Genomic DNA, 23,609 nt, shown 5'->3' on the forward strand with positions numbered 1-23,609 from the left:
GCATCATCTTAAAACACCACAGAGAAACACACAAGAAAATTAAAATCACGTGGATTCAAATGGAATAGAACAAGAATAAATTGGAAACTTGTGCTTTTGTGCCTATGTTTAAGTTATGCGTTTTAGATTATGTACTTACTTACTTAGGCGATTCCTCGTTCTCCAAGTGTGATGGCCTTCCAAGTCTTGACAGTGGGTACGTAGGTGACTGTGAAGCCCTATTCGTGACCTGCATGTTCTTCCACAGTGAGGGCATCGGTTTCCAGGTGAAAGGCAGTCCCAGTCAGGGTTGGCTTGACACACCTTCCTCTTGGCACGTTTCTCCCTTTTGCCCTCTATTCATGACTCTTTGAATTCCACAGCACTCCTGGTCACAGCCGACCTCCAGTTAGAGTTCTCAAGGATCAGGGCTTCCCAGTTCTTGGTGACTATTGTACTGTTTTTAAGATTGGTTTTAAGCCCATCTTTAAATCTCTTTTCCTGTCCACTAACATTCTGTTTTCTACTCTTGAGTTGGGAGTAGAGGAACTGCTTTGGGAGATGATGACTGGGCATTCAGACAACATGACCAGTCCAGCGGAGTTGATGGAGTAGGAGCATCTTCTTTGTTTTTTCCAGCATGCTAACATTTGTCCGCCTGTCTTCCCAAGAGATTTACGGGATTTTTTTGGAAGCAACACCGATGGAATCATTCCAGGAGTTGAATGTGACATCTGTAGACAGTCCACGTTTCACAGGCATATAACAGGGTTGGGAGGACAATCTATATAATGTTTGTTTGTGGGATTAACATAACTCAAAAACCACTGGACAAATTGACACAAAATTTGGAAACAATACACCTATCAGGCCAACAAGTGACCATCACTCATAAAAACACTGGAAAATGCAGCAGAAGAGACTTAAAAAGCCAAAAAACAAAAATTACATCACAACACATAAACTAAACCACATATATATACGTAAACACACATATACACAAATATATACACACCCAAAACACATATACACAGACTAGGCCACAGTAATGCGTGGCAGGGGATGGCTAGTGGCTTTACAAACAAGCACCTTGGTATCCCTATGGATGTCCCAATCTTCAAATACTCTCTGCTTCATTCTGAAAAAGGCTGCACTCGCAGAGCTCAGGGAGTGTTGCATTTCAGTGTCAATGTTGACTTTTGTGGAGAGGTGGCTGACAAGGTAGCAGAAATGGTCAACATTTTCTAACATTACATCATTAAGCTGAATTTCTGGCATTGCAGAGGAATTGGCTGGTGACTGCTGGAAGAGCGCTTTGGTTAGATTATGTCCTAATCATTTTAAATGCACTGATCTTATATATTTCTTTCAACTATTTTAACTGGTCTATGATCTATGAGTTTTAATTGATAGTTCATGTTGTGTTTTAATATGTTGTTGCCACGGGGAGAGGCAGGTAAAAAATCAGAATCATAACTACTTTGGAGTCTCTGAGGTTCTGAAAATAAAGCTTGTGTTTGAGAGAGAAAGTGGTGACTCACTGCATAATTGTTTTAGGATCTTTCACATTAGTCCTAACCAGTTGTGCTTGTTACTAAGTTGACTCATCAAGATGGATTATGGTGAAAGATAAAGTGAGGCCTGACAGCATATCTAAGTATTCTTACCTAATACAGATTATCTGTTCAGATATTAATATGGAAAACAGCAAATGCCAGTCTTCTCAGAAAACATATGAAAGAGAGGAAGAAAAGAATCTATGACTTGACATACATTCCACTATTTTCCATTTGTAGATTATGATAAGTGAAAGAAGGCAACTAGCATTCTTAGTACCTCAAAAGCCTAAGGAAAGTAGCATCAGATGAAACACCCTCCTAGTAATGAAGTCCATCCCGAGACATTATTCTCCTTCAAAGGATGTGACACCACTCCTTCCCCATTTTTGAAACATTTTTCAAATGAAAATAACAAACTCCAGTTGGTTTCTGGTTTACAGATTAGACTTGGTGTATTAGGCTTAAGCAGGTTTACATCCCAATTCTATCAACATGATTTAAGGTCTCATCACACTAGAGAAAAAATCCACTTAAAATCTGATTTCTGCCTCCTGCAGAATTCTGGAGTTGTAGTTTAGGAAGGCACCTTTAATAGAGAAGGGGTGGACCTTGGAAAACTATAACTCCCAGAACCACATACTATGGAGCTATGGTATTTAAAGTGGGGTCCAAGAGCATTCATTCCATAGTGTAAATGCACCAAAATAATGGCATGGACCTTAGGAAACTATATCTCCCAGAACCCCACAGCATGGAGACATGGCAAAATAATAATAATAATCATCATCATCATCATCTCTCCTGGCTTTCCCATGCAGCACAAGGCACAATGGAAGGACCCTGAAAGGCTATTTTTTAAAAAAAATTGTTCTGGCAAAGTAAAGGTAATGCTTTCCCTGACAAGAGTACTTTTGGCTCCTCTCCATAAATTGGGAATTTCATTGTAAACCTGGGAGCAACTAATGCCATCACATTACAGAAATCATCCAGATGATTTAAAAAAAAATCCATTTTCCCATCACTTCATGAAATGTTTTAAAAGAATGCTGGCCCTTACACTTAAAATGCGCAAAGAATGCTCTATCCTACACTTGAAGCCAAACTAATGTGATGAGAAAAGTGGCTTTCTGGATTTTAAGTGTAGCACTCGATGGAATTTAGTAAATGTGATGAAGCATTTGTTCTGGAGAGTAGGACTAGAAGAGAAAGGGATAAACCTCCCTTCCTCTGCACATGTAAACCCTATCTCACCCACTGGCTTCTGTGTGGTGAATGGAAACTGTTCCCCTTGCCCTTTTCAAAAGTACAGATAATTAATGTGACAAGTATCTACAATCCAAAAGTGATTTCATTCAACTCAAAGGCAGATTCTCCTTTGCTGAATAAATGCACTTCGAGCGATGAGGATTTTAAAGATCTGGATGCCCTTTTAAATAATTATTTTGAAGGCAGCGCCATTACTTTTCCTCATGTATTTAACTGTCTAAAATTCTAGCTTTTGTTGCCTTTGTGCACCTCACGGAGTTCATCATTTGTGATAAGTAATATCATTGTTCAATGTGGTATAAAAGGGGGAAAGTATCTGTTGAAAAACAGCTTCCATGCTTACTTTGTTTTGCCTGGCTAAGGCCCAATTAATGTGTGAGTGTGTGAGTGTTGACCTGAAATCGATATTATCTTCAATGATAACACCTTTCAAGCATTCAGTCATTAGCTAAAGCATTTAAAAAGTCTTATGGGTTTGTGGTCATTGGTATATAAGCTGTATCTCAGATACTTGTTATTAGTCTATGTTTAAAGTATATGTGTACACCACAGTGGGAGAGAGACATTTGCAAGTTTCAGATAATTGTTGCTTTATACTCCAGTGTATGCCTAACCAGAATTAAGATCTATTGGGCTGATTTAGATGTCATAATAAGCCAGAGCTATGCAGGTAATGGAGAACTTGGGTTCGCTATTATTACATACAGAGCTGCAGTGGCGAATTCTCCATTAGTTATCCTTCTTGTGACAAGCTCTTCAATGAATACCTGAACCTGCATATAAATAGCAAGCAACACAGTCCATCTCTGGGACTAGACTTGACCTTCTTAGTTAAACCTGCTGAGCTTTCTTTCTGCTGGAATAGCTTGGTCCACCTCCTTGGATCCCAGAATCCTTGGATCCCAGAATCCTTGGATCCCAGAATCCTTGGATCCCAGCTGTATTCAACCACTTCCATGGTGAGGTGGTTGAATACAGCTTTGCAGAGAAGTAAATGTGACAATCGACAAACAACATACACGACTCTCTTCTTCATCAGGCTGGGAATAAATGATTGACCAAGACCACCCAGTCAATTTCATGTAGGGACTAAAGGAAGAGTGGATAACTGTTAAGTGTTGGGAAGGCCACATTATGATCCTTGCCAGGAAACATTGGAGAGCTAGCTCCAAAGTAGATGTTATCACATTTTTGAACAATCACACTTTTTTCAAAAACATCTTCCCAATGTTTTTCAAAAAATATTTTGATGCTCTTTGTCCGCTCTGAAATTAGAACCCAGATCTCTCAAACCCTGGCCTATAATCTTTACCACTGCACTGTAGTATCTCTGGGCAGTGTCATTAGGGACCATTAATCACAACTCAACCTCATTTAGCTTGATCATCAATGGAAAAAGATGTCAGAGTGTGTGTGTGTGTGTGCGCGCACGCGCATATGTGTGTGTTGTGTTGTTTGTTTGTGTGTAGGTAATATGCTTCTAGTACTCAGTTCAAACTCTCTAGGGCAGTGGTCCCCAGGTGTTTGGATTTACAACTCGCAGAAATCCCAGCCGGTTTACCTGCTGTTAGGATTTCTGGGAGTTGAAGGCCAAAAATCTGGGGACCCACAGGTTGAGAACCACTTGCTCTAGAGAGAAGCAGGCCAGAGTCTCCAGTTCTCATGTCAAATTAGACTAGAGTTTCTCAAACTCTGCTCATCCAAATGTTTTGGACTTCAGCTCCCACAATTCCTAACATCTGGTAAACTGGCTGGTATTTCTGGGAGCTCATGTCCAAAACACCTGGAGGAGTACAGTCTGAGAAACACTGAACTAGACAGATCATGGCTATATGGATTGTGTAGTTGCACCTGCTTATATTAGTAGTCACCTGGGAGCATTTGGTGTTCATGAGTCTATTGCTTGTAAACAATGTGTTAGCGTATTCCAAAACTGCTAGCCATTAGAGTGTCCTGGTTCATCATTATTTCTGAACAAAGCCAAGATATAACTGCTAGCAGTTCCAAAACACATGCTGTAATACTTACAAGATGAGCTTAATATATTTTATTTTGCATGAGTCTGCCTGACAGTTTAGTTATCATATCCTATTATAGATTTTTTTAAAAAATACTGCAATCAGAGCTATTGGATCAGTAAATAAAATGGTACTCTTTAAAAAATAAAGTAAATAAGATGTTTTCCTCCAGCGCTGTTTCTGCTTCCCCAGCCACACCATCTATCAGGGGCAAAGACTTATCTCATTAATAGAGTTTTCATTAGAAAGAGCCATATCTTTTTTCCCCTCTTCTTTTGGAAGCAGGGGTTTCGGAGAGGAAATTTCCTGCCAACTTGCATCATTGTGACCCTTGTTTCCAATAAAGGCATCAGGGAATGGCATTGACTGCTGATCCTTTGTTTTCCTTCAAATCATTTGGCATGCCTATTTACATAATTACTGTAATGCTTCAAGTGATAATTGTACATGCTTCCTTCAACTTCAGTTGTTCAGTGTGTCATCTTATAGCTGTGATACAGGAATCCAAAAATAGTACTTTGTATGCCAAACAGGCATGCTTGCCTGCCTTTAGCCATGAATAGATCCACATTATTCATTTCTGACAGCCCACAATGCTCCTAGTGGTTAACTTTTCATTTTAGCTATATTTACTGTAGATTATTTTTGTTGGCCACCCAAGGTGAAAGGATAGTAAGAAAACAAGTTGGTATATTATGACCAAGAATTCAATGTTTAGGGAAAGTCATTTTAAGAAGAGGGAAGACTCAGGATGTTGTTGTCCTATGCTCTGTTGCCTGGGATATATCTATCAGCTCAACCTATTGTCTTGAAGGCTGAATACACAATTATCATTTTGCAAGTGAGTTCAAACCCTGCCACCTGAAGATTTTATTGATGTAGACTCATAGGGCCTTAGATTATCTATTCATGCAGGATTATGCAGCTAAGCAATCCTGGAAGATATCCATCTAACCTCTGCTTAAAGGTCATCAAACATGGAGAGTCCACCATTCTCTAAGACCCTTTATTCTATTGTTGAGCAGTTTTTTTAATGCTCTTCCTAATGTTTAGATGGGAGTCTCTTTTCCTATCATTTAAATCTATTGGTTTGTATTTTGGTTCCCGGAGCAGTAGAAACTATGTTTGTTCCATTTTCTACATGAAGATGCCTACAGCTTAAAACAAACCATGGTTTTCTCTTTTTACTGAATATGAGGGCCTATGCCTAGAATAAACTACATTACTGTATTAGGATTCTTGGCTTATCATGTCAGAAACAAATTGAGGGTACAATTGTAATGTATTCAAACAACAAAGTTTAAAAACTTGGCATTATACTAAATGTCCTTTGACCAGTAGCTGGCCACTTGGAGTGCCTCTGGTGTTGCTATAAGAAGGTCCTCCATTGTGCAAATTTATTTATTTATTTATTTATTTGCTATATTTATATACCGCCGTTTCTCAGCCTAGCCGGCGACTCAACGCGGTTTACAACATAACAATCAACAATATACAGTTAAATGCATAAAAAACATAAAAACACAATTCATACATCAATACCAATCCAGTTCGACTCTTAACTAAAAACGTGATCCAGTTCGTCATCCATATTGCCAGTCCTTTAGTCAGTTACCATTCGTTGCATTGGGTTAACCAAATGCCTGCTTAAACATCCAGGTCTTCAATCTTCTTCGGAATATCATCAATGAAGGGGCTGATCTTACCTCCAAGGGCAGGGCGTTCCATAGCCGCGGGGCCACCACAGAAAAGGCCCTGTCTCTCGTACCTGCCAGCCGCACCTGTGAAGCAGGCGGGATAGAGAGCAGGGCCTCCCCAGAAGATCTTAGGGTCCTGGCGGGCTGATAGGCTGAGATACGTTCGGATAGGTAAGTTGGGCCAGAACCGTTTAGGGCTTTAAAGGCCAACGCCAGCACTTTGAATTGAGCCCGGTAGCAGATCGGCAGCCAGTGGAGCTGGTGCAGCAGAGGAGTTGTATGCTCCCTGCGCTCCGCTCCCGTTAGTATCATGGCTGCCGAACGTTGGACTAGTTGGAGCTTCCGGGCCGTCTTCAAAGGCAACCCCACGTAGAGAGCGTTGCAGTAGTCCAAACGGGATGTAACCAGAGCGTGGACTACCGTGGCCAAGTCAGACTTCCCAAGGTACGGGCGCAGTTGGCGCACGAGTTTTAGCTGTGCGAATGCTCCCCTGGTCACCGCCGAAACCTGGGGCTCCAGGCTCAGCGATGAGTCCAGGATCACACCCAAACTGCGAACCTGCGTCTTCAGGGGGAGTGCGACCCCATCCAACACAGGCTGTAACCCTATACCCTGTTCGGCCTTGCGACTGACCAGGAGTACCTCTGTCTTGTCTGGATTCAATTTCAATTTGTTCGCCCCCATCCAGACCGTCACAGCGGCCAAGCACCGGTTCAGGACCTCGACAGCCTCCTTAGTAGCAGGTGGAAAGGAGTGACAGAGTTGGACATCATCCGCGTACAGATGACATCGCACTCCGAAACTCCGGATGATCTCACCCAGCGGCTTCATGTAGATGTTAAACAACATGGGAGACAATATTGAACCCTGAGGAACCCCACAAGACAAAGGTTGTGGGGTTGAACAGGAGTCTCCCAGTAACACCTTCTGAGACCGACCCTCGAGGAATGAGCGGAGCCACTGTAAAACAGTTCCTCCAATACCCATTCCCGCGAGGCGTCTCAGAAGGATACCGTGGTCGACGGTATCGAAGGCCGCTGAGAGGTCCAGAAGCACCAACAGGGACACACTCCCCCTGTCGAGCTCCCGGCGCAGATCATCCACTAAGGCGACCAAGGCTGTCTCAGTACCATGCCCCGGCCTGAAGCCAGACTGTGCCGGATCCAGATAATCCGTGTCTACCAAGAATGCCTGGAGTTGTGAGGCCACCACACGTTCCAGGACTTTGCCCAAAAAGGGGAGATTGGAAACAGGCCGGAAGTTGACGAATTGAGTGGGGTCCAGTGATGGTTTTTTCAACAGCGGTTTTATTACAGCTTGCTTTAAGCTGGCTGGAAAGATCCCTTCCCGGAGGGAGGCATTAACCACCACCTTCACCCACTCGGCCAATCCCCCTCTGGCCTCCTTCAGAAGCCAGGATGGGCAGGGGTCTAGGATGCATGTGGTAGCTCTCATTCCTCCAAGCACCTTGTCCACATCCTCGGATTGAACCAATTGAAATGAATCCATCAAAACCGGACAAGCAGATGCTCGTGTTACATCCTCAGAGACTGCCGTTAATATGGTGTCCAGACCAGAGCGGATCAAAGCGACTTTGTCTGCAAAGAACTGAGCAAAGGCTTCACAGCGAGCTGCCGAGTCATCAGGGCACCCATCCTGAATGGTGGGTTTTAACAGGCCTCTGACAACTCGGAACAGTTCAGCCGGACAGTTCTTTGCAGACGCAATAGTGGCCGCAAAGAAGGCCTTCTTTGCGGCTTTTATTGCCGCGGCATATGCCCTTAAGAAGGACATAAACCGTGTTCGATTTGGCTCGCTCGGATTCGAACGCCACACGCTCTCTAGTTCCCTCTTCTTTCGCTTCAACGCTGCCAGCTCCTCAGTGAACCAAGGAGCTGGTTTAGCTCGGCTACTTGAGAGGGGACGTTCTGGAGCGATCGTGTTTATTGCCCTAGTCATCTCCCCATTCCAGAGAGCGACCAGGGCATCAACAGGATCACCAACCGAGGCGGCGGGAAATTCCCCAAGAGCCGTCAGGAATCCATCTGGATCCATAAGCCTCCTGGGGCGGACCAACTTAATGGGTCCTCCACCTCTGCAGAGGTTGGGGGGTGCAGTTAATCTAAAGCTGACCAGGTGGTGGTCGGTCCATGGCAACGGAGAGATGGATAACTCCTCAACACCGCCACCTTCCTCCCATCCCTGGCAGAAAACCAAGTCCAATGTATGTCCAGCACTGTGGGTGGGGCCAGATACCTGTTGGGACAGCCCCATGGTTGCCATGGTAGACATGAAGTCCTGAGCCGCTCCCGATAGGGTGGTCTCGGCGTGGACATTGAAGTCCCCCAGCACAAGCAGCCGCTGGGACTCCAATGCCAGGTCCGAGATCACCCCCGCTAGCTCAGTCAGAGAGTCTGTAGTGCAGCGAGGTGGACGGTACACTAACAGAATCCCTAATCTGTCCCGGTCACCCACCCTCAGGTGGACGCATTCAAAATTTGTTGACTGCGGGATGGGGGCCCTGGTCAGAAGAATGGAGTCTCTATAGATCACTGCAACCCCGCCTCCCCGCCCCCCGGATCTTGGTTGGTGCTGCACGGAGAAACCTGGCGGGCAAAGCTGGGTCAAATTCACACCTCCAGCTTCGTCCAGCCAGGTCTCCGTGATGCACGCCAGATCTGCCCGTTCATCCAGGATTAAATCCTGGATGAAAGCTGTTTTGCCATTGACAGATCTGGCGTTCAACAGCACCACCTTCAATCCGGAGGGACCGCCGACCTGGTTACACCAATTCACCATATCAGGAGACCGAGTTGGAGTTACTAATGTTGTTGTACGATCCCTAGGCCGAATTCGAGGTCTCCTTTTCCCGTATCTCCCCATCCCCACCACGACTTCTATGGGGGCTCCCCGACCAATGGAACACCCTCCCTCCTCCATGACGCAGTCTACCTTCCTATTTTCACCCCATGCTTCACTGCTGGTTATATGATTTATCACTGGTTTAACTCGCACTGAGATCTCCAATTCACTCCCCTCCTTACCTCTCCCGCAGGCAGCTAACAGCAGTGTTACAAGATACCAAGAGATCGGAACTAGCATGGGTGGTAGATGTTAGCAGTCTCAATAAAGTTACCAAAGTTCGTAAAGTGCAGCTTGTGGTTGTATAAATCTTACAGTTCTTAAAGTGCAAAGGAGGATAGTAACACTCACACTAAAGCTACCAAAGTTCTTAAAGTGCAGCCAGTGGTTGTAGCAACCTCCCAGGTCTTAAAGTGCAAAAGGTTATTGAGATTGTTCTAAAGTGCTAAAATAAGGTGCGTCATGGAGGAACCCCAATTTCAGAAGCTAGGGACTAGCACCTGGATAGTAACCAATACAGTACAGGATAACAATTTAAAGTGCTAAAGGATTAAGGTGCTGATAATATAAAGTGCTAGAATTGTACAAAATAACAGCACCACCTAATCTGTTGGTAGAGATGTTAAGACACACAAAATCAAGGCAATGAACGACTGAAAATGGATCAAAAGGTGGATTGGTATTGGTCCTTCCGGAGATAAAGTTAGTGTCCGCAAAGATGATCAACGGCCGAAATCGGCCCGATGGTAAAGGATGGACACGCAGGTGGACAGCACAGTAACTTGAACAGCACAGCGGTCGGCACAATAGATTGAACAGCACAGGTGGTCGGCACAATAGATAGTTAGTCAGCACACGTCGGACAACCAAGGTCGGTCAGCACAGCGTTGGCCTAAAGTTGGTAGCGTCGATGGCATACACAGTTTGGCCCCAGTGATGCTCTGGAGGGCTCCGGTCGACTAATCTGTGGTTTGGGAGGGAGCGTGCTCGGACCCAACTAGAGGTGGGCCTCGCTCCACCTCCACTCTTCTCTTCTGGGGAGCCGACTCGCACGGCTGAGGCAGCCAGATGTCCGAGGCTGCAGCTGGAATGCAAACCGGCTGGGCCGAGCAGGAGGGGGCGGCGTGGGTGAAAACAGCCCTCTCGGAGGTCAGTCTGCCAACCCGCTGGGCAGCCAAGCAGCCGAACAAAGCCTCCACTTCTCCGTCCAGGTACAATGTCCAAGCTAAGATTATCGAAGCTGGAGACTGGAGGGTGTAAGGGGGTCCAGAAGGGGTCCAGTAGCTGGGAGGTAGGGAGCTTGGGGCCAACAATGGCGGTGGCCCAGTTGTCTTCTCCTTTCCTCCTTTCCCGTTTGTTCGTCTTCTTTCTCCGACGCTCGCCGAACAGGTCTCCAAGCTCACTTTCGTGACTCTGGGAATTACTGTTTGTGTGGGGGGCGGTTTTTTAGGAGTCCAAAAGGGGGAATAGAGCCAGAATAGGGTAAATTGAGGCCCCTCTCTTACCCCGGGAAGAAGGTTCGCTGCTTACCACGCCGCCATCATTTTGAGTAATTTGTAGTTTGTATTTTGTAAATAGTTCGACTTCAAAGAGCTCCCATTCAAACAAATAATTTACTCTTATGTCCAGTCTCTATGGGTAGCTTATTCAGCAAGTTTCCTTTCTTTGCTCTTTGCTCTTTCTTCCCTCCGTTTCCTTTATCTCTCTTTACTTTTTGTTTCTTTGTAACTCCAATTAATTTATCTTAATGGAGGCGGTAAGCCGCAATACCATACCATTAGGTCGGCGTCCTCATCCCGGGTCTTTATCTCCAAGGTCTCTCGTTGCCAGTAGAGGTTTCCAAGGAAACCCTCCCTCGCTGCGTGCCTTGGAGGAATGCCAACACAACTTTATCTGTCGTTGTTGGGGGGTAATATTACTCCCCAACTTTATCTGTCGTTGTTGGGGGGTAATATTACAAATGGCAGGGCTAAGGCTGCATTTTAGTAGGTGGTCTGTGGTTTGCTCTTCTCCACACTCGCATGTCATGGACTCCACTTTGTGGCCCCATTTCTTAAGGTTGGTTGTGCATCTCATGATGCCATTGCTCAATCTGGTCAGTGCCTTTCAAGTTGCCCAGTCTTCTGTGTGCCCAGGAGGGAGTTTTGCATTTGGTATCAGCCATAACTTGAGGTTCCGGGTTTTAGCTCATGTTCCTGTGAGTTTCTCTGTAGATCTTAGAAAGCTATTCCTTTATATAAGCCATTGGCGTGTTAGCTGATATCCGAACAGGGGATGGGCCAAAGATGTCACTGCCTTGGTCCTTTCATTATTGACTGCTACTTCCTGGTGGATGTCAGATGGTCCAATACTGGCTAAACTGGTAGTTCTCAACCTATGGGTCCCCAGACGTTTTGGCCTTCAACTCCCAGAAATCCTAACAGCTGGTAAACTGGTTGGGATTTCTATGAATTGTAGACCAAAACACCTGGGGACCCACAGGTTGAGAACCACTGGGCTAAACAATATAATTTTTCCAGTGGTGTGGGGCATAGACATCCTGTGATAATCCCATGTCTCATTAAGAGCCACATCCACTATTTTAATGTGGTGAGATGTGTTCCACACTGGGTATGTGTATTCAGCAGCAGAGTAACAAGGCGAAGGGGCAGATTTCTTCACTGTGTCTGGTTGTGATCCTCAAGTTGTATCAGTCAGAAATAATGTACAAGCATATCAACCCATGATGATATAATTTGTTTACTGCTTATGATTTCTTCAAGCCTCCATTTAAAATTTAGAGAAGAACTTCGAATGAAAGTTTCAGTTCTTTTCCTCTGAAGGGAACTGGATCACAAAAGCTAAGATTTACAATGCAAAAATTATTTTTGAATGCTGCCTAAGTCATTAAAGCCAGATTTCTGTATATATGTGTACATACACATATATGTATTACTGCAATGCAACATTTTCAGGTGGAGTTGTAATCTGACTCTACAGACTTGCTTTAAATGGAAAACTGCTATGTATTTGCTTTCATTGTAGAAAATTAATTAATTACATTGAAATTTCATTGTTTATAGCAAATTAACTGCACCTTTGTATAGAAAAGCACCATTGTTCCTCTGGAGGAAAAATGTTAGAGAGATAATTTTCCATTCATTCAATTAGGACCCATCTGCATTCCAAATAAAAAAGTAGAACAATAAATGAATCCATTATTCAACTGTGTTATAAATTAACATGATTCCTTTTGGCTCTTCAATATATCTGTGACCTTTCCGAGGCATTTATCATATATAACAAAACAAAAATATATAGCTAATTGTGCTGGTACTTACACTGATGTATTGCTGATCGTTTCTGATTATAAATGCTTGTGCCACTTTCTTAATTAAAATGGTATCGTGGTGGTGGTAGTGCAGCAATTTCCTTACCACCAGGGATAACAAACTTCTGTGAGATTTCAGAGAGGAAATCTTTAGTTTTCCCGTCCATGTAGGTCGATACAAGGTTAATGCATTAAATAGCTGTGGGTGGAACAGGCTGCTCCCATGAGCAAGTTCCTTAACATGTATTTTAAAGGATGATGAGCAGGTTCCTTACCATGTATTTTGGAGGATGTCCTAGTTGCCCACATGGAACAAAAAGGGAGACCTCAGAGGCCATATAACAATGGCCTACTTCACACAATTGTTGGTAGATTACTTTTCTAGAAATGAAGTCCTCTGAGGAATAGTTTTTAAACCTGGATATGTTTAGTCTAGGAAAGAACTGCATCATTGTCTTCTCTAAGCTTTCCTGTCTTCTCATGATGTGGCCAAAGTACTTCATCTTTGCTTCTAATATCCTTCCCTGCAATGAGCAGTTGGGCTTTATTTCCTGAAGTATGGGCTGGTTGGATCTTTCATTACTTTCATTCATAGGGTCACTATAAGTCTCAAGTTGCAACTGCACTGTAAAATTAATGCAGTTTGACACACTTTGGACTTCATTACATGAATGAGATCCAGCGCTGTGATTCAACAGCCTCCATGGCAAATCATAGCAGCAGTGAAGTGGCAGCAGGGCAATTGTGGTGCCCCAACTGCCAACTGATTATTCCCCATCCCACGTGGGGAAAGATGTTTCACTGCCATGGTTCAGTCCTATGGAACAATAGTTGTAGTTTGGTGAAGTGCCACAACTCTTTGTCAGAGAAAGACTAAAAATCCTCTGAAACTACAGCTCCCATTATTCCATAGCATTGAGTCATGTCGGTTATCACCTCATCACATTTACCTTGGAAATCGTCTTATGACACTTCCGCTCCAGCTGGAGGACTGATGAGCTTACTGCCCATCAGATGATGCAAGGGAGCAGAGGCAACCCTAGGTAATTTTCAATGGTAAGCAAACAGTATTTTGGCGCCCACCACCACCAATCACTGATATATATATTTTCTGTTCGTCGTGGGAGTTCTGCATGCCATATTTGGTTCAATTCCATCATTGCTGGAGTTCAGAATGCTCTTTGATTTTAGGTGAACTATACATCCCAGTAACTACAACTCGCATATGTCAAGGTCTATTTTCCCCCAAGAGTACCTCAAGAGAGCCCCTTGGCAAAATAAACTATACTGCAAATGCTTATTTTGCGTAATGGGTTGAGCCGCCCCTGCAAGGGAGTTTCCTGTGGAAGCTTCTCTGCCAACTAGAAGGAAAGTGTCATACAACACTTTCATAGAATCATAGAATCAAAGAGTTGGAAGAGACCTCACGGGCCATCCAGTCCAACCCCCTACCAAGAAGCAGGAATATTGTATTCAAATCACCCCTGACAGATGGCCATCCAGCCTCTGTTTAAAAGCTTCCAAAGAAGGAGCCTCCACCACACTCCGGGGCAGAGAGTTCCAATGCTGAACGGCTCTCACAGTCAGGAAGTTCTTCCTCGTGTTCAGATGGAATCTCCTCTCTTGTAGTTTGAAGCCATTGTTCCGCGTCCTAGTCTCCAAGGAAGCAGAAAACAAGCTTGCTCCCTCCTCCCTGTGGCTTCCTCTCACATATTTATATGGGATGCTTCCCGAGTTGTCCTGGCTCCAATGGCCTCTCTAGGATGGCCACACTTTCCACATATGATGGGGAAAACATTGCCAAGAGGAAGCTGTGCATGGGGTGACAGATTCCCCCTGTTGCTCCCTCTTTCCTTCCAGATGCCAGGCGAAGCGGGATGCTTTCCCTGGCTAATAGAGTGAGGTTGTTAAAGTAGTCTTAAACTGCATTAATTCTGCAATGTAGATGTACCGTAAGTTGACTTGATAGCAAATAACAATAACAAAGATCTCAACAAGATTTCAGAAATTCCCAACCAATATAGTCCTGGGAGCTTCTGGGTGTAATAGTCCAGAAAAGCAACTTTTCCAGACTCTGGACAGAAGTGTAGTAGTAAGTTAGAAAGATAGAATCATAGAGTTGGAAGAGATCACATGGGCCATCTAATCCAACCCCTGCCATGCAGGAAAAGCACATTCAAAGTACCCCTGACAGATAGCCAGTCTCTGTTTAAAAGCCTCCAAGGAAGGAGCTTCCACCACACTCCAAAGCAGAGAGTTCCACTGCTGAACAGCTCTTACAGTCAGGAAGTTCTTCCTCATGTTCAGGTGGAATCTCCTTTGCAGTTATTTATTTATTTACTTACTGCACTTATATTTCCCCCTTCTCAACCCTGAAGGGGTCTCAGGGCGGCCTTACAAAGGCAACAATTTGATGCCACATCTACACATATCTTCGATAAATAAACAAAAACATTATAACCAGCCAATTCAAACAGCCATTTAAAATTGCATAATCCAGGTCATAATCCAGGGCCAGTTGGAGTTGTCAATGTTAATTTATAGTCTCTTATTGCACGGATCCCATTACTGATCCCAAAGCAATGTTTTTAGTTTTTTCCTGAGGGCCAGGAGAAAAGGGACCAATCTAACTTCACTGAAGAGGGAATTCCATAGACGAGGGGCCACCACTGAGGAGGTCCTGTCTCTTGTCACCACCAGTCATGCTTGTGAGGAGGGTGGGACTGAGAGCAGGCCTCCCTCGACAATCTTGTCCTCTGAGGTGAATCATAGAGAAAGATACATTCGGACAGGTAAGCTGGGCCAGAAGTGCTTTACTGGCAACCAGTGGAGCTGATGTAACAGGGGAGTTGTATGCTCCCTGTACACTTCCTGTAATTTGAACCCATTCCTCCAAGTCCTATTTTCCAGGGCAGGAGAAAACAAGTCCGCTTCCTTTTCCTTATGATACCCTTTCACATATTTATATATGGCTGTCATGTCTCCTCTCAACCTTTTCTTCTGCATTCTAACCATACTCATCTCTTTAAGACACTCCTCTTAAGCCATGGTTTCCAGACCTTTGATCATTTTAGTTGCCCTCCTCTGAACACAGTGATATTATATATCACCCTTCTTAGAATTGTAAGGTTATAATTGCAATGCTTTTTAGAGAAACTTCTCCAAGCGTGTTCTGAATTCTAAAGTGAATTGTTTACTACACTAATATGCCGCCATTCTGCCAATGAACTCAGGCTACAATTACAATTTGCAATGCAAGAAAATTAAAAGTACAAGAGCCAAAACTATCTTAAATGTATACCATTCTTTTCTGTTTTGTATATTCAAAAGAGCTAACGCTCTGGTTCAAAGCTACATCATAAAGTATATATCTCTAAAACAAACAGGTAACGAATAAAATCTCACAACTGAGTTTATGAAGCATGAAAGCAATCTTATGGATAGTTACCTAGGAGTATGCTCCATTGAATTCAGTGGTGCTCATTTCTGATTGCATGGGTTCAACTTGTAAAACACATCCAGCTTTAACGAAAGCTCTTCAACTAGCTAAAAGCTGCCCTTTAGCTTTTAATTAGAAATGCAAACAATCTAGTTTTTTTTAAAAAAGCGTTTCTGCTTAAACTGCTACAGCCAGAGCTAAGAGGGTACATCAATTACCATGGTAACAGTGGATGATGTTATCTCTTCTGCTCTGAGAGGAAAAAACCCCTTTGAGATATTTTCTCCTTCTACCACATCACAGGTTACCCTGCATCCCTTGCTTTGGGCAGGCAAATGGCTACCAGGCTATAAGTGGATTTGTGGAATATAAAATACGTAAACATGAACTGTGATGGGGATTGCATGCAGGATGAGGTTGCTCCAGGAAAAGTCTTACTTCCTGCCAAGTGTATTGCAATTTTTGGAAGTAATATATGAATGAGTTTATTTTTTCATATAATGGTGGCCACGGAATCCCTATAGCAAGCTAGTTTTTTAAATTTTTATGACATTTCTAGGTCTCAAAAATGTGAGTACTATTACTATCTTTAAGGATAGATTTCAAAGACATGTTAGTCTGGAAGATGTAAAAGGATCTTCTAGCGTTTTAGAGATTAACTGAGAGAAAGAAGTTGATATAAAGGTTTCATAGATTAAGACGGGATCTACACTGCCATATAATCCAGTTCAAATCAGATAATCTGGATTGTATATGGCAGTATATATGGGACCTAAGTCTTTTTCTCAAATGTATGGAGACTGCATGTGTGAATTCCTAAAGAAATGCAGAACAGGTGGGTATGTTGATTAGATGACCAGATCAGTTGACTGAGGCAGGAGGAAAGATCTTGCCTTAAAGCCAGAGTGAATAGATAACCATATTGGAATATAGTTTGATGTTGACTGGGAACTAGAAAGGAGATAGGGTACATTTTGTGTACCTTTAAGGGTTTATTGTATCTCCAGGTATGTGTCTTGTATAAAACAAAGATATTTTCTTCCTTCTGTTAACAAGAATGGTCTTGCCTTTCAATCCTCTCTTCCAGCTGTTTCCAAACCAGAAGATACTCAGACTGTTCAGAGAAGCCCAAGGAGACCTCAAAAACCTAAGACACTGAATAACCCTGAAGATTCTACATACTACAGTCTTTTACATGTAAGATGAGTGGAAATAATTTGGGAGAATTCAAAAGGTTTCATAGTCCGTCTTCCAGTAGTGAATGGGACAGAGGGCAATATCAGAACCGAATGGTCAGTTGTAATCCCTACTGATTAAGACATTTTCTCATCAAGAACACAAAGCTAGGTTAGGACTATGCCAGGCCCTGAGACCTAGGAATGACCTCTTGTGATGTCACAGGTGATTTTCCAAAAGTCAGCTCCTGGTGATTCCACCCAGCATGGTTGCATTGAGCATTAGCCACAATGAATGACTGATACACACACACACGGAGCCCCTGGTAGCGCAGTGGGTTAAAGCACTGAGCTGCTGAGCTTGTTCACCGAAAGATCACAGGTTCGAATCCAGGGAGCGGCATGAGTTTCCGCTGTCAGCCCCAGCTTCTGCCAACCTAGCAGTTCGAAAACATGCAAATGTGAGTAGATCAATAGGTACCACTCCGGAGGGAAGGTAACAGCGCTCCATGCAGTCATGCTGGCCACATGATCTTGGAGGTGTCTTCGGCTTAGGAAATGAAGGTGAACACCACACCCCAGAGTCGGTGAAAACCTTTACCTTTAACCTATACACACACATACACAAACACATCTTATCTCATCTTGAGATTCCCTCCTTCCCTTGAGAAAAATGAGCAGGTCCTGAAAAGTGGTATTCTTATACAAAGCACAGCTTGAGGAGTAAATTGGAACCGGAGTGTCACAACTTTCAGACATGCAAAACACACTTCTGTGCATCTCCACTCCACTTGCAGCTGCTTGCTGTTTTGTTTTGTTTTGTTTTTATGTGAGGAGTGACTTGAGAAACTGCAAGTTGTTTCTGGTGTGAGAGAATTGGCCATCTGCAATGATGTTGCCCAGGGGACGCCCAAATGTTTGATGTTTTTACCATCCTGTGGGAGGCTTCTCACGTGTCCCATCATGGGAAGCTAGATCTGAGACGGGAGCTCACCCCGCTCCCCAGATTCGAACCACCAACCTGTTGGTCAGCAATCCTGCCGGAACAAGAGTTTAACCCATTGTGCCACCAGGGGCTCCTTGTTTGCTGAGTTGCAAAACCCCATCCAGTTCAATAGAAAAGTTTTGCAGGCTGCAAAGCAAAACTCACTGTCAAATGAGATGGTTGAAACAGTTCACTTTAATATATTACTCATAGTTCATTTATAACAAGCCATTCTTATCCAGGGCTACTAAGTTCCAGAATTAAGTGGGTTTATTGTATAGTTTGGCATATTACATCCTCCACTGAAATCAATGCAACAAACCGTTCTAGTTGCCATTTTATATAATGGACTTGATTTAACACCTAAACATACATAAGTACATACAGAAGATACTTTCCTTTTCCCTAAGTTCAAGGAAATTGTCTAAAAAACAGAAAACATTTTCAGTATCTCTTTGTAAACCTTTGTAAGGTCAGATATTTATAAGAGCTTTCCAAATCTGACCTCAGAAGCTACTAAAAGCAGAGAATGGGGGCAGGGTGATCAGATGTGTCAAAGGGAAATGGGAGAAGCTGTTTTCCTATGTTCCTCTTAAGAGCAATTAAGCCCACTTGCTAGAGGCATATGCATATTATTGACCTACTTAGCAGCAGGTGACAAAATACATTTGCTTAGTCAGAGTGCTGCTTTTGCTGGCACTCAACCAACATTGTAGAGGATTTTTTTATTTTAAAAAAGTAGGCAGAACTTGACACTTTAAGCGACATCAAATGAATGCGGTTTCAGCTCTCTATGCCCTCTCTTTTTTACCATCTATTATAATACGTGATGTGACATCTTTACACTGTAGGTTTCCCTTCTACAGAGAATCAGTGAGGTAAGGCCATGGAGAAGAGATCAAAAGCCCAATGGTGTTGCTATATACTTTGTGACACAATAAGCACTTCAAAAATGAGTTAAATAAAGAGATACAGGATAACGTTGGCAGTCTCTTATAATTGTCAGTTGACACAGTCAGTGTTTGCAAAACTGGAGTAGCAAGTAAGCAGTGGCAAGCAGGTTTCCATCAATAACTTCCTCCAAGTTCTGTCTAATATGTGAATTAACTTCCTGTTCTCCAAACTCTTTGACATGCTCAAGTAAATCATACTGTGTTCGTTGCATTGAACGCCATGGAATGCAAAATTGTACAATTTATGTAACTATCATTAGAGTTGACCACAAAGACCATTCAGGCCAACTCCTTGCCATGTAGGGAGACACAATCAAAGCATTTCTGACAGGTGGCTAACCAATCTTGCTTTTAAAACCTCCAAAGACGGAGAAACTATTCCACTCAGAGTCCATGTATTCTACTGTGAAAACAACTCTTACCATGAAAAAAATCTTCCTCATATTTAGGTGGAATCTCATTTCATATAGTTTGAATCCATTGTTCCCTGTCCTAGTCTGTGGAGCAGCAGAAAACAAGTTTGATCCATCTTCAATATGACATTTTTTCACATATTTAAACATAACTCTAATATCACCTTTTAATCAAGCCCCTGGTGACACAATGGTTTAAACCCTTGTGCTGGCAGGAGTGAAGAGGTTCAAGGTTGGAGGTTCAAATCCAAGGAGAGCATGAATGAGCTACCTCTGTCAGCTCCAGCTCCCCATGTGGGGGCATGAGAGAAGACTTCCACAAAGGTATTAAAACATTTGGTGTCCCCTGGGCAACATCCTTGCAGACGGCCAATTCTCTCACATCGGAAATGACTTGCAGTTTCTCAAGTTGCTCCTGACACACACAAAAAACTATTTATTTATTTATTTACTTTATTTGTATACCGCTCTTCTCAGCCCTTAGGCGACTCAGAGCGGTTAACAACACAGTTTCAATATGCATAGTACAAAATCATTGGGCATTTAAAGCAATATCAAACTATTAATTAAACAGCAAACATCAACATCAATATCAATATAACAAATCCATCACGTCTCATCGATAGAATCAGAATCCAGACTCATTATCCTTATTCCATGTTCCCAATAATCAATTGCACTGCCTAGTTAAATGCCTGTTCAAAAAGCCAGGTCTTCAATTTCCTCTGGAATGCCAACAGGGAGGGGGCCGATCTGATCTCTTTAGGAAGGGTGTTCCACAGCCGAGGGGCCACCACTAAGAAGGCCCTGTCTCTCGTCCCCGCCAGGCGTGCTTGTGAAGCTGGCGGGATCGAGAGAAGGGCCTCCCCAGATGATCTTAATGTCCTAACTGGTTCATAGAACAAAAACAAAAACTTTTAACCTCTCTTCCAAGCTAACAATAACAGCTCCCTAAGGTGTTCCTCATAGAGATGTGACTATTTTGGTCACCCTTCTCTGGACACATTCCACTTTGTCAATATCCTTCTTGAAGTCTGGTGCCCACTATTATTTCCATTTAGTGTAACCAGGTATTCATGTATTGTCTCCCTTTGCTTTGGACACAATCCAAAAAAGTCCTTTTTTTGTTGAATATGCATTAAAATATAAACCCAAACTTTCTATTTGATTCTCCTTTTACCCCAGTTTTTCTGAATTGGGGTAAAGATTTGGCATGTAGGTATGTGTTTTGTAAGCAATATTTCAAAAGAAAGAATTGGCAAAATCACTTCTGAGTATCCCTTGCCTAAAAAATCCTATAAAATTCATGGGGTCACCGTAAGTTGACAGACGATTTGAAGGCATGTACACACACGCGCGCACAGAGTTCCACCATATGAAAGTGAACCTGAAGAAAAAACAGAAATGGTATCTTTGGAATACAGACAGTGTACAGAACTTAGATCAAGGCATCTGTGAATCACATTCTTGCATAGACAATTTAGACATCTTAAATTAGTACCTTTCAAAGTGAGACTGAGCTCGTGATCATAGAGAAACTCCTCCAAGTTTCAAGAGTGTCAAGGAGAAAAAGGATCTGCTTTCTTTTGTGCCAAAAAAAGAAGGAAACATAGTTAGGGAAACTTACTTCTTTGAACCACATCTTTCAGATACCACTATCTAGAACAGGCCTGGGGCTGAACGCGGCCCCTTGACCTCTTTTCTAAGGCCCTCCTCTCTCTCACCATCCTATTCTTCCTTCCTTCTCTCTTTCTTTCCTCTTTCCCTCCCTCCCTCTCTTAACTCCCTCTTTCTCCCTCCCTCCCTCCCTCCCTCTTTCCTTCCTTTCCATCCTTCTATCCTTCCCTCTTTCCTCCCTCCTTCCCTCTCTCTCTTTCTCCCTTCCTTCCTCCCCTCCCTCTTTCTTCCTCTCTCCCTCCTTCCTTACTTTACATCCTTCCTTACCTTTTATCCTTCCATCCTTCAGTCTTTCCTCCCCCCTTCCCCCTCTCTCTATCTCCTTTCTGCCTTCCTTCCCTTTTGTCTTTCCTCCCTCCCTCCATTCCCTTCCACCTTTCCTTCCATCCATCCTTCTCTTCCTCCGTTCATTCATTCGTTCTCATTTTGTGCCAAAAAAATCTCCTGGGGATGTTTAGCTGGGAGAAGAGAAGGTAGAGAGGGAACATGAGAACCATGTTTCAAGATTTCAAAGGGAGTGACCTTGAGGAGGAGGAATAAAACTGATTTTGTGCTGGTCTGGAGCCCTTGTAGGGAGAAGGGTGGGATATAAATATATGAAGTAATAAATACAAGGAACCAATGGGTTCAAATGGCAGGGAAAGAGATTCAGCTGAAAAGATTAGCAAGAACTTCCTGGAGGGTGGCATAGGCTGCCCGGGAGAGTGGTGGAGTCTCCTTCTCTGGAGACTTTTCCGTAGAGGCTGTTCATTAGGAGTGCTTTGACTGTGCCTTCATGGGGATTGGACTGGATGGCCCTTGGGGGTCTCTTCCAGCTCTAGGATTCTATATCAGGAGTAGGCAATATGGGGTCTAATGGTGGACAGGACACTTTTACTCTCCTGTCCTAATGGATACACTTTTTCTCTCCTGTCCACCATCTCATCCTGACCAAGGCCAACCCTTTTAGGATCCAAACGTCTCCTGTCTTTCCTTCACTTTCTACTTGGGGAGAACTCCCTCCCGCTGGGCCCACCCGCCATGTGGCCCTCAAGTTAGAAAGTTGCCCATGCTTGATCTAGAATCACCATACTGTTTGGAGGTTTATGGAAGTTGTAGTACAAGCTAAATTGTTTCCATGTAGCAAAAGGGAAAGATCCTTAGCCCTTGTTTTGATACACACCTGTCATGGGTTCAGATTCTCATTTTTTTCAACCAATGCAATGATGCAAATATAGTTTTTCTTTGGGTTACACATAAGATCAAACATGATGATATAGTTATCAACTAACAAAAATGGTTTGATGCATATCTTATGATAAAATTGATTCCAAGATACATATTAGGTTTCTAAATTGGAACTTTCATGCATGATTTTGATTCCAAACGTGCAGGCTTATGCAGAAACAAGACCAAATGAACTTAAAAATGAATATATTTGAAACTCTGAAATGCCCTGAATTGCAATTGACCCATCAATATCAACTCTATGACTTATAGAAAAGGACTATACCAGTGGTTCTCAACCTGTGAATCCTCAGATGTTTTGGCCTTCAACTCCCAGAAATCCTAACAGCTGGTAAACCGGCTGGGATTTGAGCTGTAGGCCAAAACACCTGGGGACCCACAGGTTGAGAACTACTGGACTATACATTAGCAGTTGAACAGAATGTGTGCAGTGTGGATCATAGTTGTAATGACTCCAAAAATTATACTTTCAGAAATCAGTGCAGGATGAAAAACGGAGACCAAGAAAAAACAGGTAATGTTATATTTGGTTTTTAAAAAAAGCTCAACAGCATTGTCAGGTGATATCAAGTCTTGTTATTTAAGGAATTCAGTATTATTGCTATATCACTACTGGAGAGCAATAAAAGCAGGATAAAACCCTTACATATTTTTTTCAAGGACCAGATGTATTACGGAACGCTGAGCTGATAGTTCTGTCTGGTGTCAGAATTTTATAGGAGCATCACATGCTTACTCATAAATTACGTGCTCTACTTTTTTAATCAGAGAAAGTTAAACATTCATTATCAAATTTTGTGCATTTATTAATGGTAAAGGTAACTTGAAGGTGTAATTTAAATCAGAGTAGTGTTGCAGAAAATTATTATTTATTTATCACATTTGTACCCCACCCTTTTCACCCCGAAGGGGACTCAGAGCAGCCTTACAATAGGCAATGATTCCATGCCATACATTTACATATTATATAATAAACAAATACATTAAAATCCAAGCAGTTAAAAATCACTGATGATTAAAACATCAGTAAAAATCATGCAATCCAAATC

General features: G+C 42.9%; 1 protein-coding gene across 3 annotated transcripts in view; it reads left to right on the top strand.

The window, feature by feature from the left end:
- Window positions 1–23,609, top strand: part of MYO3A (myosin IIIA) — a 139,791-nt gene that overhangs the window by 112,468 nt on the left and 3,714 nt on the right. For all 3 annotated transcript variants that reach the window (XM_060782425.2, XM_060782427.2, XM_060782428.2), the window contains 2 exons: window positions 17,218–17,327; window positions 23,034–23,074. In XM_060782425.2, coding sequence (XP_060638408.2) covers window positions 17,218–17,327; window positions 23,034–23,074 — 151 coding nt within the window. The remainder of the gene's footprint in view (window positions 1–17,217; window positions 17,328–23,033; window positions 23,075–23,609) is intronic.

Source organism: Anolis sagrei, chromosome 6, assembly GCF_037176765.1.
Source record: "Anolis sagrei isolate rAnoSag1 chromosome 6, rAnoSag1.mat, whole genome shotgun sequence".
NCBI lineage: Eukaryota > Metazoa > Chordata > Lepidosauria > Squamata > Dactyloidae > Anolis > Anolis sagrei.